This window comes from Bos indicus, chromosome 22 (genome assembly GCF_029378745.1).
Source record: "Bos indicus isolate NIAB-ARS_2022 breed Sahiwal x Tharparkar chromosome 22, NIAB-ARS_B.indTharparkar_mat_pri_1.0, whole genome shotgun sequence".
Classification (NCBI taxonomy): Eukaryota; Metazoa; Chordata; class Mammalia; order Artiodactyla; family Bovidae; genus Bos; species Bos indicus.
In genome coordinates, this window is record NC_091781.1 from 55,774,409 (window position 1) to 55,796,138 (window position 21,730).

Consider the following 21,730-nt stretch of genomic DNA (forward strand, 5'->3'; position numbering starts at 1 on the left):
AGCGCATGCAATGAGATCTGGAAGCAAACACACCAACCTGTGAATAAGACTACCTCTGGGAGGCAGATGGGTTTGGAGGCGAAGAGAAGGTAATTTCAGAGTTTGCTTCTATTTGTTTCTGATTAATAATTAATATATGTAGCAAGAAGTTCAAATGGCAAAAAGGTACACACGGTGAAGACCGGCCCCCACCCGGCTCATGTCAGCCCCTGGCCCTTCTCCAGAGGCAGCCTCCTGTCTGTCACTAGTTTCTTATGCGACCTTTTAGCCTTATTTCAAACACACAGAGGACACGTTTACACGCAAAATGCACTTTCTATGAATAGTTACTACACTGGTCATACTGCGCACTCGACTTTTCCCCTTAAACGGGCTCCTGCCTCAGGACGGACCCGTGATGTCCCACCGACCGCTCACCTCCAGGCTGCCCTGCTGGGCCTTATACACCACCTGGGGGCTCTCCTGCAGAATGCTGCCGTACAGCTCCCGGAAGTGGGCCATGTTGGGCTTCACGATATTCAACACTTTTGCCTTATCCTCTCCAACCATCATCCGAAAGTCACCTGGTTAAAATAAGCACAAAACCAGTTTCGCACTGCGACTTCAGAGTCTGCCCTGTGGACTGCAGGCCCCCAAATGACCTGTGAACCAAAGCCCCCCAGCTGACAGTGCACCAGGTCAGCCTGGCAGGATCTCTCACTCGAAACACTGGCTTTTTCACCTTCAAGACACGAACACAGCAGCCCAGGAATGCAGGCCCTTGTTTTGGGGAAAATAGAGCCTCTCAAACAACAAAGCCCTTTAGCCAGTTAAAATATACCGAAGTACAGAAGGAAGTCACCCTGACAGTTAATATGCACTTGTTTTTCCAATGCACAAGCTTCTCTATTTATAAACTTTCATCTTGTTAACAAAACTCTGCCTGTGACCAATCAGAGACGGGGGTTGTGTGTTATCTCATCCTTGGTGCTGCTCACTCAGCTTGGCCCTGCCTACTGCATTTGTATGAGGGCTTTTGAGGTACTCTGTGAATATAAATAACCTTATTATATTTGACAAGGACACAGATTACATGTAAGATGAACTTTAAAGCAGATATAACTTTAAAAAGTTGCAAGTGGTGAACTGCTGATCTAGAGAAGCAAGAGGCAACAAGGCCTCCTCCTGGGGACAGAGGTGCTGATGGCCACCCTCCTGAGGAGCTCATTCCGCCCATGATTATTCCGCTGCTGGTCAGGGCCATCTTGGTGTCCTCCGTCCAGCCCGTCAGCACCAGCCTGCTATCCAGCAGGCCAGAACCACCGCAGGCCCTACAGCCAGTCACCCGTGGACAAGTCCGGACCACCTGCAGGCCAGCAGCCACAGGCAGCTCCTGGGCCAGGGTGCAGCCTCGCCTATGCGCATGCCCAGAAGCCAGCCCTGCCTATGCGCAAGCCCAGAAGCCAGCGCAGCCCCCCAGAAGGGTCCATGCTGCCCATACAGGGGGCTCCCCTGGGACAGGGAGTCCTGGTGAGTGAAGGGGCATGCTGCTGGGCCCATAGGGCAGCTCCGACATCAGGCCATAATTGTTGGAAAAATTATCAGATACCCAACAGTAAGTATGTACCTCAGTGAAGAATAAAATACACTGGATTTTTAAGCTTCAAAGGACCGTGTGGAGACAAGCTTTGGAAAAGATTCATGGACAGCCTCTGGAACCTGACCTCTGTGAGATGAGGTGGGGACTGGTTAGGGCAGTGAGCTCGAGTGAGTCCTGTCCTCTCACTGCCCTAACGAGCCGCTCAAACACAGACGACAGCATTTTCTGTTTGTTTACACAATTACACACGAGGATGACTGCTAGTGAGAGGGTAGAGAAACTGGTTCTCTCACGTAATGCTCTTGACTCGTACACTGCTATAGTCCTTCTGGAAGCTGTGACTGACAAAGCTTCATCTCTGGAGAGCGAGCCCCAAGCCCCAAACCCAAACAGAGGCCAGGAGGTGAAGCTTGCTGAGGATCTGGGTCATCATTCTACCTCGTCTGCCCACACGGCCGTCCCCTCAGGTGGGCACTGCCGCCTCCCCACATGGCAGGAAGGGAACAGGGACACGGGGACGATGGAACCGGTCTGAGGTCTCCCAGGAAGCCAGTGAACACCCTCCACACACACAGCTCTTCACTGAAGCACAATTTCAGTTCAGTTCAGTCACTCAGCCGTGTCCAACTCCTTGCAACCCCACAAATCACAGCATGTCAGGCCTCCCTGTCCATCACCAACTCCCGGAGTTCACTCACACTCATGTCCTTCGAGTTGGTGATGCCACCCAGCCATCTCATCCTCTGTCGTCCCCTTCTCCTCCTGCCTCCAATCCCTCCCAGCATCAGAGTCTTTTCCAATGAGTCAACTCTTCGCATGAGGTGGCCAAAGTATTGGAGTTTCAGCTTCAGCATCAGTCCTTCCAATGAACACCCAGGACTGATCTCCTTCAGGATGGACTGGTTGGATCTCCTTGCAGTCCAAGGGACTCTCAAGAGTCTTCTCTAACACCACAGTTCAAAAGCATCAATTCTTTGGTGCTCAGCTTTCTTCACAGTCCAACTCTCACATCCATACATGACCACAGGAAAAACCATAGCCTTGACTAGACGGACCTTTGTTGGCGAAGTAATGTCTCTGCATTTTAATATGCGATTTACAACACTGAAATCCTGGCAGCAACCAAATGTCCCTCAACAGGGGAACAGTGCACCCACACCAAGCACAGACCATGGACTACCCACAATGACCAGGGACCACGGACCACCCACACCGACCACAGATCGGGGTGCACCCACACTGACCACGGATTGGGGTGCACCCACACCAACCGCAAACCACCCACACCGACCACAGACCACCCACACCGACCATGGACCACCCACACCGACCATGGACCAGGCCGCACCCACACCGACCACGAACTGGGGTGCGCCCACACCGACCACAGACCAGGGCGCACCCACACTGACCACGGACCACCCACACTGACTGGGGACTGGGGCGCACCCGCGCCAACCGTAGACCAGGGTGCGCCCACACCAACCGTGGACCAGGGCTCACCCACTAAGAGTTACCGGAACCACACACAGAGATGGAAAATGACCATGGAATAATGTGCAGCTGAGAAGCCAGGACACAAAAGTACCAAAAGGAAACAACTTTGTAAAAAAACAAGACAAAAGACTATTTTTAAATGGTTATGTTTACTCTAATAAGAGACACATTTACTGTGGGCTCCTTAATGGCATGTGCTCCACATCTGCTGTCTCATTTAAGGCTGCCAAGTCTGACAAGGAAGGTGCTGATTATCCTCAGTCTCACGGACGAGGACAAGGAGCAACAACCTGCCCAAGGCCCGGCCACGTCCCAGGATCAGGGCAGTGACATTTCAGGTGCTAACTTCACTTCACTCTGTAATTCTCCCCTGTAATTTCCCCCCTTTCCCTCACTTCTGTAATGCTGGCTCACTACCTCTAGCGCTCTGAAGTAAGTTCACAGATGCACAGACATGCTGTCCCAGCAAATGTGAATGGAGAGGCAGCTGGGTTGACTTTGAATTGTGTATATACCCTCATGCTTTCATTCAGAGCCTATAAATGTTTTCTACTTCTCCCTGAAGGGATGAAATGTCATCTAACTCTGAGTCTCACACAGCTGGCTCAGAATTGAAGCATCAGCGCACCACTGTCGAGATCTAAATATTTATGCCACCTCCTTACCTCCTGTACATTTAACAAACAAAAGCTCTTACATTTTAGACAGTAACTTTCTGAGAGAGGGACTATATTTTACCAAAATTTAAAGGCAGACGATCCAAACCCTCCCCAAACAACAACTGCCGGCCACGATGAAAGGAGCTGGGAAACATTAAGGACTTTGTGCAAACAGGGACCAAAGCGTATTCGTCCCTGTGACCCCGGCTCCTCACCTGCTGCCTGGCACATGAAGGCAGATCCATAAATGTCTGCTGAATTGGATTTCTCCCACTGCTGTGCAGCAGAACCAGCTCAGCCATGGGGAACAGCAAGCAAATGGGCTTATCACCCGCTGCTTCAGAACAAAATGAATAAAATTGTGGACACAGCATGAACCAGCATCTGATCCTAAGAATCAATTTTTCTTACCTCCACAGATACGCTCACAACAAAATACAGAGATTGAGGAAAAACTGACTGCTGACTTGTATTTTACGGGAGTTTAACTCTTAACTACCCAAGCCAGAGAACAGCCTGTCTAATGCGATGGCTAGACAAAAGGGTAATCTCTCCTTGACCTGAAGTAAGACAAATTCAGAGGCTTGTAGTCCATTTGGAGCTGGCCTGCTCCATGATTCCAGCATGTCCCCAGCAGTCAGGAACCTTATTAGGAACATAAGGGTGTGAGCGGAAAGGCCCGGCTCTCAGGTCTGGCCATATCCCTGGGAGACTGGGGGTGAGTTACTTAACCTTTCTCAATCAGCTTCCTTCTCTGCAACAGTCACACGAACCTCACAAGACTGCCTTTAGGTTTCAGTGATTAAGGTATCAGAGGATGCTCTGTCCACAGTGAGCAGACAGTACTGCTGTCATGATGTGTATATGGGAGGGGCAGGGCAGAGGGTGCAGGAAGCCCTGGGTTTCTACGACACTGGCAGGCTAACTTTCCCTCTTAGACGAACTGCCACACTCCTGTCATCTCCGTTCAGTAAATATCTGGGTGGCTTCTAAGTGCCGGGAGCTGTGCTGGACTCAGGGCATACAAAGATACAGACTCTGCCTCAAGCAGCAAGTGACATGAAAACAGCATTTCAGAGCAGGTTAGTGCCCAGGACTCCTGATGTGGGAGTGGTCAGGAATAGGAGCTCAAACTGGAAGCTGATATGTGCAACATAATATTCATTTTAAACAGGTTTTTCTTTTTTTTTGAGATATAATTCACATACCATATAATTCTTATATAAAGCACATAATTCTATGGTGGGTTTTTTTTTTTTTTTTTTTACTGTATTTACAGGGTTATGCAACCATCTAACTTTAGACCATTTCAGCCTCCTTAAAAGAAACCCTGTACCACCAGCAGTCACTTTTCTTCCCTGCTTCCACCCTCAGCCCCACACAGACTAATCCACTTTCTCTATATATAGATTTTCCTATTCTGAACACTTTATATGAGTGGAACTGCACAATACACGGTCTCTTGATTAGCATGATGTTTTTAAAGTTCATCATGTTGGAGCACCTATCAGTACTTATTCCTGTTTATGGCTAAATAATATTCCACTGGGTGGATGTACATTTTATATATCCATCTCTCAGTTGATAGGCATTTCGGGCCTTTTTTTTTTTTTTTTTATGAATAACCCCGCCCTGAACATTTGCATAAGAGTTTTTGTGTGGATATATATTTTCATTTGTCTTGGGTAGATACCCAGGAGTAGAATCGCTAGGTCACATAGTTGCTTTAATATTTTGAGGAACTGCCGAACTGTTTTTTCCAAAGTGGCTATGTTATTTACATTCCTTCAGCAATGTATGCAGGTCAATTTCTTCACAGCCTCATCAACACCTGTTCTCATTTGTATTTTGATCATAGGCTTTGGGTGTGAACTGGGGTCTAATGCTGCTGAGCACCTTTTCATGTGCTTATCTGCTATTTGTATGTAAAGTGGGCTTCCCTGGTAGCTCAGTTGGTAAAGATTCTGCCTGCAATGCAGGAGACCCTAGTTCAATTCCTGAGTCTGGAAGATCCACTGGAGAAGGGATGGGCTCCCACTCCAGTATTCTTGGGCTTCCCTTGTGGCTCAGCTGGTAAAGAATCCACCTGCAATGCAGGAGACCTGAGTTCATTCGATCCCTGGGTTGGGATGATCCCCTGGAGAAGAGAAAGGCTACCCACTCCAGTATTCTGGCCTGGAGAATTCCATTGATGGAAGAGTCCATAGGGTTGCAAAGAAATGAAGAATGCTGCTGAGCACCTTTTCATGTGCTTATTTGCTATTTGTATACTTCCTCTCAAAAAATAGTCTATACAAATCCTTTGCCCATTTCTATATTGGGTTACTTGTCTTTTGTGTTCTAAGAATTCTTTAAATATTCCAGACACAAGTTCCTTATCAGATAAATGATTTGCAAGTATTTCTTTTCATTTCATAGGCTGTCTTTTCACTTTCTTGATGGTTTTGTTTGCAGCATAGAAGTTTTAATTTTTATACAGTCCCATTTATCTACTTCTTCTTTTGTTGCTTTCGGTAGATATTTAAGAAAACACTGTATAATTCAAACTGACTCTTCTAAAAGTCTTATGGTTTTAGCTCTTATGTCCATGATCTGTGTGTGTGTGCTCAGTCACTCAGTTGTGTCTGACTCTTTGTAGCCCCAGAGGCTATAGTCCGTCAGGCTCCTCTGCCCATGAAATCTTCCAGGCACGAGTACTGGAGTGTGGTGCTATCTCCTGCTCCAGGGGGCTTTCCCAACCCAGGATCTAACCTGTGTTTCTTGCATCTCCTGTACTGGCAGGCGGATTCTTTACCACTAGTGACTCCTGTTGCTTCCTGACCTGCATATAGGTTTCTCAAGAGGCAGGTCAGGTGGTCTGGTATTCCCATCTTTTTTAGAATTCTCCACAGTTTATTGTGATCCACACAGTCAAAGGTTTTGGCATAGTCAATAAAGCAGAAATATATGTTTTTCTGGAACTCTCTTGCTTTTTTCATGATCCAGCGGATGTTGGCAATTTGATCTCTGTTTCCTCTGCCTTTTCTAAAACAAGCTTGAATATCTGGAAGTTCACGGTTCACGTACTGCTGAAGCCTGGCTTGGAGAATTTTGAGCATTACTTTACTAGCGTGTGAGATGAGTGCAATTGTGTGGTAGTTTGAGCATTCTTTGGCACTGCCTTTCTTTGGGACTGGAATGAAAACTGACCTTTTCCAGTCCTGTGGCCACTGCTGGGTTTTCCAAATTTGCTGGCATATTGCATGCAGCACTTTCACAGCATCATCTTTCAGGATCTGAAATAGCTCAATTGGAATTCCATCATCTCCACTAGCTTTGTTTGTAGTGATGCTTTCTAAGGCCCATTTGACTTCACACTCCAGGATGTCTGGCTCTAGGTGAGTGATCACACCATCATGATTATCTTGGTCTTGAAGATCTTTTTTGTACAGTTCTGTATTCCTGCCACCTCTTCTTAATATCTTCTGCTTCTGTTAGGTCCATACCATTTCTGTCCTTTATTGAGCCCATCTTTGCATGAAATGTTCCTTTGGTATCTCTAATTTTATTGAAGAGATCTCTAGTCTTTCCCATTCTGTTGTTTTCCTCTATTTCTTTGCATTGATTGCTGAGGAAGGCTTTCTTATCTCTTCTTGTTATTCTTTGGAACTCTGCATTCAGATGCTTATTCCTTTTCTCCTTTGCTTTACACTTCTCTTCTTTTCAGAGCTATTTGTAAGGCCTCCTCAGACAGACATTTTGCTTTTTTGCATTTCTTTTCCATGGGAATGGTCTTGATCCCTGTCTCCTGTACAATGTCACAAACCTCCGTCCATAGTTCATCAGGCACTCTATCTATCAGATCTAGTCCCTTAAATCTATTTCTCACTTCCACATCATAAGGGATTTGATTTAGGTCATACCTGAATGGTCTAGTGGTTTTCCCTACTTTCTTCAATTTAAGTCTGAATTTGGCAATAAGGAGTTCATGATCTGAGCCACAGTCAGCTCCTGGTCTTGTTTTTGCTGACTGTATAGAGCTTCTCCATCTTTAGCTGCAAAGAATATAATCAATCTGATTTCGGTGTTGACCATCTGGTGATGTCCATGTATAGAGTCTTCTCTTGTGTTGTTGGAAGAGGGTTTTGCTATGACCAGTGCATTTTCTTGGCAAAACTATTAGTCTTTTCCCTGCTTCATTCCATATTCCAAGGCCAAATTTGCCTGTTACTCCAGGTGTTTCTTGACTTCCTACTTTTGCATTCCAGTCCCCTATAATGAAAAGGACATCTTTTTTTTTGGTGTCAGTTCGAAAAGGTCTTGTAGGTCTTCATAGAACTGTTCAACTTCAGCTTCTTCAGCATTACTGGTTGGGGCATAGACTTGGATTACTGTGATATTGAATCGTTTGCCTTGGAAACGAACAGAGATTACTCTGTCATTTTTGAGATTGCATCTAAGTACTGCATTTTGGACTCTTTTGTTGACCATGATGGCTGCTCCATTTCTTCTAAGGGATTCCTGCCCACAGTGGTAGATATAATGGTCATCTGAGTTAAATTCACCCATTCCAGTCCATTTTAGTTCGCTGATTCCTAGGATGTCGACGTTCACTCTTGCCATCTCCTGTTTGACCACTTCCAATTTGCCTTGATTCATGGACCTGACATTCCAGGTTCCTATGCAATATTGCTCTTTACAGCATCGGACCCTGCTTCTATCACCAGTCACATCCACAACTGGGTATTGTTTTTGCTTTGGCTCCATCCCTTCATTCTTTCTGGAGTTATTTCTCCACTGATTTCCAGTAGCATGTTGGGCACCTACTGACCTGGGGAGTTCCTCTTTCAGTATCCTATCATTCTGCCTTTTCATACTGTTCATGGGGTTCTCAAGGCAAGAATACTGAAGTGGTTTGCCATTCCCTTCTCCAGTGGACCACATTCTGTCAGACCTCTCTACCATGACGCGCCTGTCTTGGGTGGCCCCAAGCAACAGTTAGAACTGGACATGGAACAACAGAGTGGTTCCAAATAGGAAAAGGAGTACGTCAAGGCTGTATATTGTCACCCTGCTTATTTAACTTATACGCAGAGTACATCATGAGAAACACTGGGCTGGAAGAAGCACAAGCTGGAATCCAGATTGCCGGGAGAAATATCAATAACCTCAGATATGCAGATGATACCACCCTTATGGCAGAAAGTGAAGAGGAACTAAAAAGCCTCTTGATGAAAGTGTAGAGTGAAAAAGTTGGCTTACAGCCCAACACTCAGAAAACAAAGATCATGGAACCTGGTCCCATCACTTTATGGGAAATAGATGGGGAAACAGTGTCAGACTTTATTTTTTGGGGCTCCAAAATCACTGCAGATGGTGACTGCAGCCATGAAATTAAAAGATACTTACTCCTTGGAAGAAAAGTTATGACCAATCTAGATAGCATATTGAAAAGCAGAGACATTACTTTGCCAACAAAGGTCCATCTAGTCAAGGCTATGGTTTTTCCTGTGGTCATGTATGGATGTGAGAGTTGGACTGTGAAGAAAGCTGAGCGCCGAAGAATTGATGCTATTGAACTGTGGTGTTGGAGAAGACTCTTGAGAGTCCCTTGGACTGCAAGGAGATCCAACCAGTCCATTCTGAAGGAGATCAGCCCTGGGATTTCTTTGGAAGGAATGATGCTAAAGCTGAAACTCCAGTACTTTGGCCACCTCATGCGAAGAGTTGACTCATTGGAAAAGATTCTGATGCTGGGAGAGACTGGGAGCAGGAGGAGAAGGGGACAACAGAAGACGAGATGGCTGGATGGCATCACTGACTCGATGGACGTGAGTCTGAGTGAACTTCGGGAGTTGGTGATGGACAAGGAGGCCTGGCATGCTGCGATTCATGGGTCGCAAAGAGTCAGACACAACTGAACGACTAAAGTGAACTGAGTGACTCCTGGGAAGACCCAGCCATGATCTATTTTGAGTTAATTTTGTGTAGGGTGTGTTAGGGGTCCAACTTCATTCTTTTGCATGTGGAAAAAATTATTATTTCAACAAAGGTGACTAAGGCAGCATTTCTAGGAGGTAGCCTAACACACCATTCAAAATACATCCTCAAAAATATCTCCGTGGCTGCAGAAACTATATCATCACTTCACTAACTCACACATGGAGGAGAATGAGGTAAGAATAAATGGTTGATGCGTTGGTGCTATACATTTGAATCATATATAAATTTTTCTCTTGCACACTTTAGAGAACACAAATAGGTGCAGGAAGCATCAGGTTTACGATACTGATTCAGGAAGGAACCAGTACCACAGCCATCCATCCACCCACCCGTCCCCTAACTATTTACCGAGCACCTAGTATCTGTCAGGTGCCACTATAATCACTAAAGGAGAGTGAACAACGCAAGAACATACGTCTGCCTTCCACATCCTAGAGGTGGAACAAAGACCAGAGACAAGAAACCCAACAAATAAACAGTACCTCAGAAGGTAGAAAGTGCAAAGAAGGAAACACAAGCACAGGAAGATGGCCAGGAACGGGGAGGAGCCCCAAGCGGCCCTACAGTCCCTACCATAGTCTCCGGTGTGAGCCAGGAAGGGCACGTGCCACACAGGCGCTCTGCAGGACATGGAAGGGGAGGAGCGAGGATCCTGGACCAGAGCGCCTGTGTTCACCCGCACGCTGGACTAGAAGCTGCAGGGCCCAGCACGAGCTCCCTCCTGCTCTGGCTTCGGGATCTCCAGACACAGTACAATACGGAGCAGCAGTACAGCAGGCTCATGAATTTCCAGGATTAAATGAGTTAGTACATGTAAAGCACTTAGAACACTACCAGACACACAGTAAGTAACCCAGAGACGTTAGACACGGGTGGTGACTGACACCCTTTCAGGAGCGCGGCACGCTCAGGAACCAGCTAGTGACTGAGTAAAGAAGCGTTCCGAGCGAGGCTTCAGCAAGCGCTCAGGCTTGCCAAGCCTGCGGAAATCTGTTTCCAAATGACTGCGAGAGTCACTCCCAACATCCACGTCACCCAGGGACACTGCTGGCGAGGGCAGAGGTGTGAATGTCATGGAAGAAATCGTAGGAGCTCTCGCCCCAGAGGAAAAGTCTAACTGGCTTCCACCAGGATCCAGAAATGGGGATGTTCACTCGCACTGTAGAGGGCTGGCACTCATTCCTAATTTTTTTTTCTCTAAGAACCACTCAGCTGGCACTTCCTCACTGCTTTGTCTTGTTCCTAGAAGTAGCTGAGGCTGCGTTCAGACAGTTTGGCACCGAAAAAGAAACCCATTCTCTCTCTCGCACATGTCAGCGGTTGAAGGGTTTTTCGTTCCTCAAGGACTGTGAAGGGCCAAGTGACTCTACCTGACTTAAGTCCTCTGCTAACTCTGACACGCATCATTTGCCAACATGTACCAGTTTAGTGGTTAGTATATCAGACGACATAATCCCAGTTTGGCGAACGTGTCCAAGGAAGCTAGTGTCCCCCTTTGCTCTCTTCCCTACCAAACAGATTTGGCCGAAGTGAACCATAGTCATGTCATTAGTAAAACAATGGTAGATGAAGGCAGCCTGAGTGTCCACCAGTCACTGAAGCACTGGGTGGATCAGGGTGTCTCAGCCTGAGGAAAGTCTCTGCAGCCAGCGATGATACACAGTAACAGTGATGAATAATGACAGGAGTCATTTTCTGAGCGCCAACCATCAGTGAGCTGTGATGCTGGGGTTTTATACATATTATCTCATGGAAAATCTTCTTATGAAATAGTTATTTCCCCTTTACAAAGGAGAAAACGGGCTCGGAAAGGTTCCAGCACCTCCACGAGGCTGGTGTTCAGGCTCAGGTCTGACTGCAGCCTTGCCTTTCTGTCTACAGCAAGTGGCTGTGTGGTGTGTGTGTTAGTTGCTCAGTTGTGTATGACCCTTTGTGACGCCAAGGACTATAGCCTGACAGCCTCCGCTGTCCATGGAGTTCTCCAGGCAAGAATACTGAAGTAGATTGTCATTTCCTCCTCCAGGGGATCTTCCCAACCCAGGGATGGACTTCGGTCTCCCACACTGCAGGCAGATTCTTTACCGTCTGAGCCACCAGGGAAGCCCTATGTTAATACAAGCAAACATGGATCTAGAATAATGCAGGATAACATTTACTGAGCATTTACGATGTGCCAGGCACAAACAATTTAATTTACATGTATGATTTAGCTTCATCCGTATAAAAACTCCTTTAGAGAGAAAGAAACTGAGTCACAAGGAGAAAAGAAACTTGTCCAAAGACAGAAAGTTAATTAAGGTTAAAGCTAAGAGGTGAACCCAGGTGTCTGACTGCAGAGCCCCAGCTTATAAACTCTGTACTAATGCTGCCTTCCATGAAGTAATATAATGATTAGAAAAAGCAAAGTACTAAACAGAATGGGATTCCTGAGGCTCAGTGGTAAAGAATCCACCTGCCAATGCAGGCGATGTGGGTTCGATCCCTGGGTCGGGAAGATCCCCTGGAGAAGCAAATGGAACCCACTCCAGTATTCTTGCCTGGGAAATCCCATGGACAGAGGAGCCTGGTGGGCTATAGTCCACGGGATCACAGAAGAGCTGGACACGACTTAGTGACTAAACGCAACACCCAGTTGAGCAGCTGTTTCCACGTGAGGCTGTCGCGGTCCTGAGGCCCTGCCTGAGCGCTTATCGCCGTCCAGACTGGCTGCGCCCTGTCCATCCACCCACACGCAGAGGGGCCTGCTATGTGCCACGGGGCGGGGGGTTTCTGGAGGTGACCCAACACCGGCCGGGTCCCAACCGTCCTCCCTGCAGGCCCCTCGCTGCCTGGTCAGCTCTCCTGTGGCTCTCCTCACGGGTGCTCAGACGCCAGTGCTCAGGTCCCCCTGGGGAGAGGCCGTCTCTGGTTGCACCAAAGTGACGCCTGCCCCCTCCCCTGTTCTGTGCTGCCACGTGTCTGCCGTCGGGCTTTTCAACTGCAGAGAAAGCGCCATGAGGGCCGGGGCCATGCCTGCCTTATCCCCAGAGCTTAGAAGGGCGTCCAGCAGAGGAAACTCTTGTGATTATGTGCTGAGGGAAAAAACGTTCTCATTCTCAGTCTTTCTCCCTCCTGCACACTGCTGGCAAAATTATCTTTCCACAACCACAAATCCTGGCCCAACTTGCAATGCCAGAAAACTTCTGTGGCTCTTAGTTATCAAATTCCCATCTGCTCACTTTGTCTTCAACACCCTGCCCAACCCGGGTCTAACCTCTTCTCCAAAACACCAGAGAGGCAGTGAATTTCAGTGGTTAAGAATGAAGACTAACGTGGAACTCCATCAGTGTTATGGGACAGCCTGGATGGAGGGGCGTTTGGGGGAGGGTGGATATGTGTCTGTGGTTGAGCTGCTCTGCTGCTCACCCGGAACTACTGCAGCATGTTCATCAGCTATACACCAACACAAAATACAAAGTTACAAAAAGGGTGTGGGCTCAGATTCCAGCGCTACCACCTACTAATCTACCAGACAACTGACCTGAGACAGACCTGGGCCTTGGTTTTCTCATCTGTTAAATGGGGCAATAATATAGCACCCTATCAAAGGGTTGTGTGTGAGGATGAAATGAGTTATTAGATCAAAGTACCGAAAGTCATTCCTGACATATGACAAAGAATGTGCCTTTCTCCGGCCACCAGCGTGGACCTCCGTCACATCCATCCGCTCCTCCCTCCCTGAATGGGACATGCACTTACACACCCCTGCCTTTTCCACCTGGGCTGTTTTGAAGTCTGCCACTGACTCACTATGACCACATATGTTGACTAATGTGAAGCTCCTTAGAGCAGACATTGCATCCTTAATTCTTTATATAAGGTATGGGACGCTGATTCACTTGATAAATGTTAAACCAGGGATCATTACCTAACACTAGTCAGTAGTTTGCACTTTCACAAGAACGTGAAGGTGGCCCTTTAAAAGTCCATTCGGTTTCCTTTTCTGTTTGCTTAAATGCTGACTTCTAAGAATAACTGAAGGATTAGAGGGCTTTCTGCTCCCCAATTCTGCAGGCTCCCATCTTCCACCCACTCCTTTCTCACCACCATTTATAATGATAATGCCATAAATACTGACCCTGGGGCAGTTAAAGTGATCCTCAAATACTACACAGAATACAGGGATTATTATTATTATTACTGCTAGTAATACTGACAGATCTTGCCTCCACCAACAATTACTGGCAGGAACTTGTCCAATGACACGGAGACAACTGTTTTCTCCATGTCCCCCAGACTCCGCCAGGGAGAAACGGAACTTCGCAGGTTAGGGACAACATATCACCTCTCTCAACTGAAAACAGGTGCAAAATAGATGTCCAAGTTGTAAGTAAAAATGAGGTTGGTGAGTAATTTGAAATCTGGAATATTCCAAGGGCTTGGGAGGTTTGGGTGGTTTCCAGAAGGGATTAGAATCTGATCAATTCAAGGATACTGGGTTCTCAGAAGCCTACAAAAGGCAGGTAAAAAAGCTGGTCTTTCAACACATCACCTGGGGCAAGTCTCACATCTACAGAAGACACCTGCCTGCAGGGTCTAGATCCTTCCCCAACCGCACCATCCCAGTCTAGTTCCATCATATCACAGGCTAGTTAACCATTAATTACACTGTGTCCTGGCGTACCAACAACCATCATATATTATGATGTTTCAATGGGAAAATATATTCCCAATCTAAACAACTGACTTAGAGAACACTTTCTAGAAAAGGTCTTATCCACAAGGTAGAGATCACACAGAGTGGGAATCAGCCCTCTCTGGGGAGAACCTATAAAGCATCATGTCCTATGTGTTGCAGGAAAAAGAAGCCAGCCTTTGTGAAATGAGTGATATGGGCTACTTGGCCAAACTCGAAGACCAAGGCTGATTAAACAGTAACAAATGTAACGGCTAGAAAACAGGACGAGGTGAGATGAGGAATGGGAGCGACCAGAGGCTGTGGGGCTGGGGTCAGACACAGCAGGGTGTGAGACCTGGCTCTGGGGAGCAACGCACTCATCGGTCAGCTCTTCCCCAACAGCCCCGGGCAGGCTTGTAGACACCGTCCCCGGCCTCGGAGGCCCTTCCTGAACCACCCACTGAGAAATAGCCTCACCCTCAACCTGCAGTATTTTCTTCTCCTCACGGCACTCACCGCTGTCTGAAACTGCCTACTGCTTCTTTGCCGTCAGTCTCTCCCTAAAAGAACATGACCTCCACGAGGAGATTCATCGCATCTCGCTTGCGAGCTCGCACCCGGCCTAGCGCAGAGTGTGGCACAGGAGACACAGGACACACACGTCTGCTGAGCGGAGGCGGCACCATGAGGATCCGTGGTGGAGTAAAGGGTAAGTGCTCAGCCGCCTACCTACGCATCCACCCACCTACCCACTTACGGACCCACTGATTATGGAACAGCATCGCTATACAGCAGCTCTTAGTGAATATTCTAGAAGAAGCGGAGCAGAAGATGATTCTGCTACGAATCAGCAAGTGTTTACTAAACAACAGGAGAAACCAGGAGCGTATGACATGGTCCTTTCAGGAGGTGGAACAAAAGTCAGCTCAAGATTGAAAGCAGCTTGAATGCTTACTTAAAGTCTGTAAATAAATGTCTTCAGTCAATGTTTGAAATTTATAGAGAAATCCTAGAGTCATGCAATTAAAAGAGCTTGCTCCTTGGAAGGAAAGCTATGACGAACCTCGACAGCGTATTAAAAAGCAGAGACGTCATTTTGTGAACGAAGGTCTGTATAGTCAAAGCTATGGTTTTTCCAGTAGTTGTGTATGGATGTGAGAGCTGGACCATAAAGAAAGCTGAGCACTTAAGAACTGATGCTTTTGAACTGTGGTGTTGGAGAAGACTCTTGAGAGTCCCTTGGACTGCAATGAATCAAACCAGGCAATCCTAAAGGAAATGAGTCCTGAATATTCATTCAAAGGACTGATGCTAAAGCTCAAACTCCAATACTTGGGCCACTTGATGAGAAGAGCCGACTCATTGGAAAAGACCCTGATGCTGGGAAAGATTGAGGGCAGGAGGAGAAGGGGATGACAGAGGATGAGATGGTTGGATGGCATCACCGACTCGATGGACATGAGTTTGAGCAAATTCTGGGAGATGGTAAAGGACAGAGGAGCCTGGCATGCTGCAGTCCATGGGATGACAAAGAGCCAGACACGACTGAGTGACTGAACAACAGCAGCAACCTAGAGTCCACCTAACACTAAGCTGATGCTGACGACGTGATCAGAGCAGAGGACGGCTCTGCATCTTCTCCCACAAAGTCGACCGAAGGTTCAGGTCCACCTTTCCTCGCAGGTGAGCGGGGTCGGGGAGGCACCCAGACAGAGGGCCCCTCCCCACACGTTCCTCCTGGATGCAGCCCCACCATGCTGTCCCCTTGGCCTTTGCTGACAGGCAGCGAGGCTGCCATGAGATGCTGGAAGCAACCGAGACCAAGGTTGTTTTACCTGCCTTCTCACCCGTGCTGCATGACAGCTGTGGTCACAACACACACATTTTGGGAACAAGACTGAAGAGCGAGACCTTTCGCATCTCTGTGAGCACGGCGTCTCCATGAAATCTTATCTCTACAGGGATTCAGAGAACGAGTCAGCTGCCTCTGCAGTATTTGAGCACAGAGTTCTCTGACTCATACTTAAAAGTTGGGAAAGAGGGATATTTAAGATAGTGGTTTTCAAACTATGGTTTAGAAGACAGACTATTTTTCTGAAAATGGAATTATACACAAATTCTTAACACATTAAACAGATCGCTGGGGGGCTCCTGGGGCCAAGGCTACAGTGAGGGGCCAGGCTCTGTCCTCTTGGCCTCCCCCTCCCCCTGATAACTTTGAGGAGCACAGCTGGCTTAAGGGGAAAGGAAGTTAATATTCAGATAAATAAAGAGATGAATGGAGAACAAGGGAGAAAGGTTTCCTTAATATGAGGAAAGGTGGAGTGGCCAAGTCACCACTTTGCACCCATCATAGTAAAGACTGTTTCCAGCAAGAATCCTAAGTGGAAATTCACCCTTGGAGGGAAAGTTTGGTAAGAAATAGGATACTGGCCTGACCTTCAAATGTCTCCCCAGTTTGCTTAGACAGGAGAAAACACTGCTTATCAGGGCACCAACATCACTGGTCTGCAGACTGCAAATATGTGAGTGTCATATGAGACAAAGAAAGGCTGAGGAAACATTACAAATTAAAAGATAAAAGAGATGGCATCTAAATACATTATGCGATCCCTGACGGGATCATGTACTTGAGGATAAAATATTAGAAAGGACATTATGGGGACAACCGACAACATTAGAAGTGAAACTTATCAGTTTGATAGAAGTGATGCATCGTTGCTATTTGGCGCCTGCACTGTGGTTCTGCGAGAGGATGCCCTGTTCTTAGGAAACACACACTGAAGTAATGGGCCTAAAGGGGATGTGACATGTGTGCCCGACTCCCTAACAGTTCAGAAGAACATGCATCATGCGGCGTATTACGTGCAGAGAGGGAGCAGTGGTTCTCCAAGTCGGGTCCCTGGAGGAGCATCAGCATCACCAGGAACGGGAGAGAAATACAGACTTTGGGGACCCCGCCCCAGACCTCCCAAATCGACTGTCTTGTCTGTGCTGACAGGCCCTCCAGGGGGTTCTGCTGTCAACTTCTGAACATCACTGATACAGAGAGAATGATAAAACAAGTGTGAGTCGTTTCTGGGGAAAGGGCATAGCTTTCTGGATGATTACTGAAACTTACCTGTACTCTGAAAGTGTTTCAAAATAAAAATTGACGATAACAACAACAGAAGGGTTAGCCTATGTAGAGATGTGAAAAGGAAGAGACCTTGGGGGCAAGGAGGCAGATGGCAGGTTCCTGCAGAGACCTTCAGAGAGGTGCTGGGACCAGAACCTCTGTTGCCAGCGAGGGGCGGGGGGGTCGGGCCTGCTCGATCTTCCAACAGCGAATCTCTTTTCAGCAGGAAGTGCAGCACGAAACCTACTAACCTGAGTAGGAGAGCCCGGCGATCTCTGTAAACAGGTCTTCTTCAGAAAAGCTTTCGGGGAGCATGAGGAAAGCCGCGGTCACAGCGCTCTTTAGGTTTTGATCCAGGGCCGAGCGGAGGGCCACATCCTCATTCATCGCCACGATCTTCACCTGGAAAAGCAGGACGTTCAGAAGACTTCCTGAAATGGGGCACTGCCCAACCTGGGTGTTACTACACGCACTGGAGCTGTCCAAAACCCTCAGCCCTGAAGATACTGCAGTGTTAGGCCCGTTGACATGAAATAGTTACTAATCTAATTCTGGAGTCTCCTGTTTTAAGCCCAAATCAGAGAACTCATGACATAGGAAAGAAAACAAAATAAATATTTTTCTAAATGAGGAAACCCCACGAGTTTTGAAAAAGTTAGTACAAAATGGAATAAATGACCTTTGAGAAATTGAGAATTTTATTTTTTAATCTCTTTGTTCTTCATTTAATTTTATGGTAGACAAAGGCATTTTACTTCTTTATTCAGAACTCATCTCTGTTCTTATCAGGCCATGCTCTATTTTGAACTGATCTGAACCTAAGTAAGGAAAAAGGAAAGAAAACCAGCTAGAAGAAACTGCTGTCTGTGCTCCCCTCCCATCGAGATACAAACTGCTCCAGTGTGTCTGACTGGTCGTGAAGACGGCACTGCGGTCACCAGCATGTGCTCACGCCCTGTCTCTCATTGCCTCTGTGACGGGGTTCGTACCTGACAGGCTTACGAGCTTGCGGGGAAGATTCAGTGAGAGCCCGCAGCTGAGCCCGCAGCTGAAGGGAGCTTCCCTGTGTGTCTCCTGGTGCACAGCGCATGCGCTTCTCTGAGCCGGGGCTTCTCACCTTTAGGAGATCAGAGTCTCCTGCAGGGCCTGTTCAAACACCCAGTATTAGGCCCATCCCCAGAGACTCTGACTCGGCAGGCCGGGGTACATTTCTGCCAGGTTCCCAGGTGACGCTGATGCTGCTCCAGGGGCCGCGTGTGAACAGCACTGCTCTAAGGCACGAGCTTAGAACCAGAACTGCCACGTTGCTCTCTGTAGCGACTGTGCCAGTGTGCACTCCCGACACGATTGTGGACCATCATGCTGCTTCTGACTGACTTTCTAAGCAAGCAGTGGGTCTAGAAATCCCTCCTGAGGACACTCACGTATCTGAAACGCAGCTGCCGTCTCTGATCCTTTAGTGCTGTAAGCAAACTCTCCTCGTGTTCCAGAAAGTAGGGTTTAGACTGCCTTTCATTTATCAAACACAGATCATTTCTGGCAAAATTCAGACGACACGTAAAAGACACAAACAGTATGACAAACTCCAAATTAAAAGTGTATTAGATAGCAAGGCGATGGCACCCCACTCCAGTACTCTTGCCTGGAGAATCCCATGGATGGAGGAGCCTGGTAGGCTGCAGTCCATGGGGTCGCTAAGAGTTGGACACGACTGAGCGACTTCACTTTCACTTTTCACTTTCATGCATTGGAGAAGGCAATGGCAACCCACTCCAGTGTTCCTGCCTGGAGAATCCCAGGGACGGGGGAGCCTGGTGGGCTGCCGTCTACGGGGTCGCACAGAGTCGGACACGACTGAAGCGACGCAGCAGCAGATAGCAAGGAAAGATGGGAATGATGTACATCCCAAAGTACAGGTTCTTCTCTGTTTTTTCATTAATTGTGAAGAGCAGTATTAGAAAACAATTATTTTATAAATCAGGCTTAAGAACCTGATTGAAGAAAGATTGAAGGTAGGAGGAGAAAGGGACAACAGAGGATGAGATGGTTGGATGGCATCACCAACTCGATGGACACAAGTTTGAGCAAGCTCTGGGAGTCAGTGATGGACAGGGAAGCCTGGTGGGCTGCAGTCCATGGGATGCAGAGTCGGACACGACTGAGCTACTGAACTGAAGAACCTGAATTCTACCGTTTACCTTTTGTCCCTTTTTTAAATGGAATATTTACAACATACAAAGCTTCATATGGTATGTAAGCTACTTAATTCCATATTGCCTCCTCCTTCCTCATAATTACAAGGACTTAATGGCCCTGAATTAAGCCTTGGAGCACTTCAGTGAGTTTGGAATTACCACAAACATCTGCAGAAAGTCAAAGCAAGGAGCAGTCCAAGAGCATGGCCTGCCCAGGGTTGCATAATGAGCTGATGGCAAAGACCAGGGTAACACCCTTGTACTTGGCAAAGCCAGCTCTGAGTATTCAGACATTTTATTCACGCATTCTGTCCTGCTTAACTTTTAATCCTGGAAGATGATTAAGACAAAATTGAAAGTCCTACAATAACTCCTCTGCCTAGTCCTAGAATAACTTTCCCAAGCCTTACACTCCGTATGGAATTGGGGATCTAGGAGGGCAGCCTCCTCATCTCACTAATGGGGAAACGGAGACCCAGAGGGTTAAAAGAGCTCCCCTTGAGGAACAGGCGGCACCCCAGACCAGGACCTGTCCAGAGAGCCTGTGAAGCCTCTTTATCATTTCCTATTCTTCATCCTCATTCACCAGGTCCTGCTCAATAATTCTTCACCCTCTTTTTTTTTTTTTGCAGGGGGGTGGGGAGGTGAACTTTCACAGAAACTCAATGAAAATAGAAGCTATTTTGAGATACTAACAAATCAAAGTTGCAAAGGAAAGAGTAAGTTTGGGAAAATTTTTCCTATTTGATGAAAAATACTCCTGTTCTCTAAGAAAGCTTCTACTTAGGTGTTTCTTTTTTAAAAGGCAGTCTGTTTGTTACTTAAGGTTAAGAGAATGAAGATAAAAGCATCCTAACTCAAAGGAAAAACGTGAGTTCAGGAGACTCTGCTCCTCTGGTTCTCCAGAGGAAGGCGAACCAGGAACTTGTCTTGGCAGCACTGTTCCTTGCCGTCTAGAGTGAAAAGCCAGTGAGCTCTTGGGACACTGCCAGGGCGGCCCCGGAAGAAAAGGGAGGCCCTCAGACCTGTGAATAGCTGTCTGTATCTTACTGGGAAAGCCCCGACCTGAACCACAGATCGAGCGTCAGCTCTACTGCCAAGGGGAATATCCTCACTGGAGAGAGAGGAGGCCCAACACTCGAAGGGACTTGCAAAAGCCCAACTGGAGAGATTTGTGAGTACCTTTCAAGACAGAAAAAAGGACAGAGTCACACATGGTCTCCTCTACAATAGTCACATGGAGACGAGCTTGAATTGCAAAGAGTGAAGTTATAGTCACAGAGAACACAGCCCTCACCGCCCCCCATTCAAACACTCGACCATTAATCCAATGACACGTCCCATAGCAGTTTTCCGTTCCAAATGAACAGAAAGGCCGATTTTTCTAAATGGACTTGCTTAAGGACCAAAAAGAAACAGTAGACATTTGAGCTAGATTAAAAAAAAAAAACCTTATTATCTACCTACTGGACTGTAGGCGCTTGAAACTGGAAATGTGGTTGTCTTTTTTTTTTTATTCTTCTGGCATACACAGAGAAAAAACTTAGTCGTCTTTTGAATAAGTAAATGAATGGCTCAATCTTTCCTTTCAAAGGCTAGAGGCTCAAAGATTTGCTCTCAGCCAGGCAGAGCCAAGACTAGTGAGCCAGGCCTTCCAAATCTCATTCAGGGACCCTTTCTACCACTGGGGGAGGTTTTCTACTACAAAGAAGTAAGTCAATGAAGTTACAATATGGTGACGCTTGCAAATTGTGAATATACTAAAAAAACCACTGAGTCATACACTTTTTTAAAGGGTTGAAGTATGTGTGATTATATCTCAATAAAGTTATTATTAAAAAAAAGCTATATGACTAGCAAATAAAAGAAAAAAATATATTGAAATGAATACATTAAAATAAATTAAAATTCCCTTAACAAGGTGGCAAAATACCATTGTTCGTAAATGTGACTGCTTTAAATATTTACGCCAAATTATCCACACACTAAAAAAAAAACATGAAATACAAAAATTCAACTTACATTAAATAAACTAGAGGAATA

General features: G+C 46.8%; 1 protein-coding gene across 2 annotated transcripts in view; it reads right to left on the reverse strand.

The window, feature by feature from the left end:
• Positions 1-21,730, reverse strand: part of TAMM41 (TAM41 mitochondrial translocator assembly and maintenance homolog) — a 52,442-nt gene that overhangs the window by 19,417 nt on the left and 11,295 nt on the right. For both annotated transcript variants that reach the window (XM_019985031.2, XM_019985030.2), the window contains exons 4-5: positions 17,744-17,894; positions 418-563 (exon numbers count right to left, since the gene is read on the reverse strand). In XM_019985031.2, the coding sequence (XP_019840590.1) occupies positions 418-563; positions 17,744-17,894 (297 nt within the window). The remainder of the gene's footprint in view (positions 1-417; positions 564-17,743; positions 17,895-21,730) is intronic.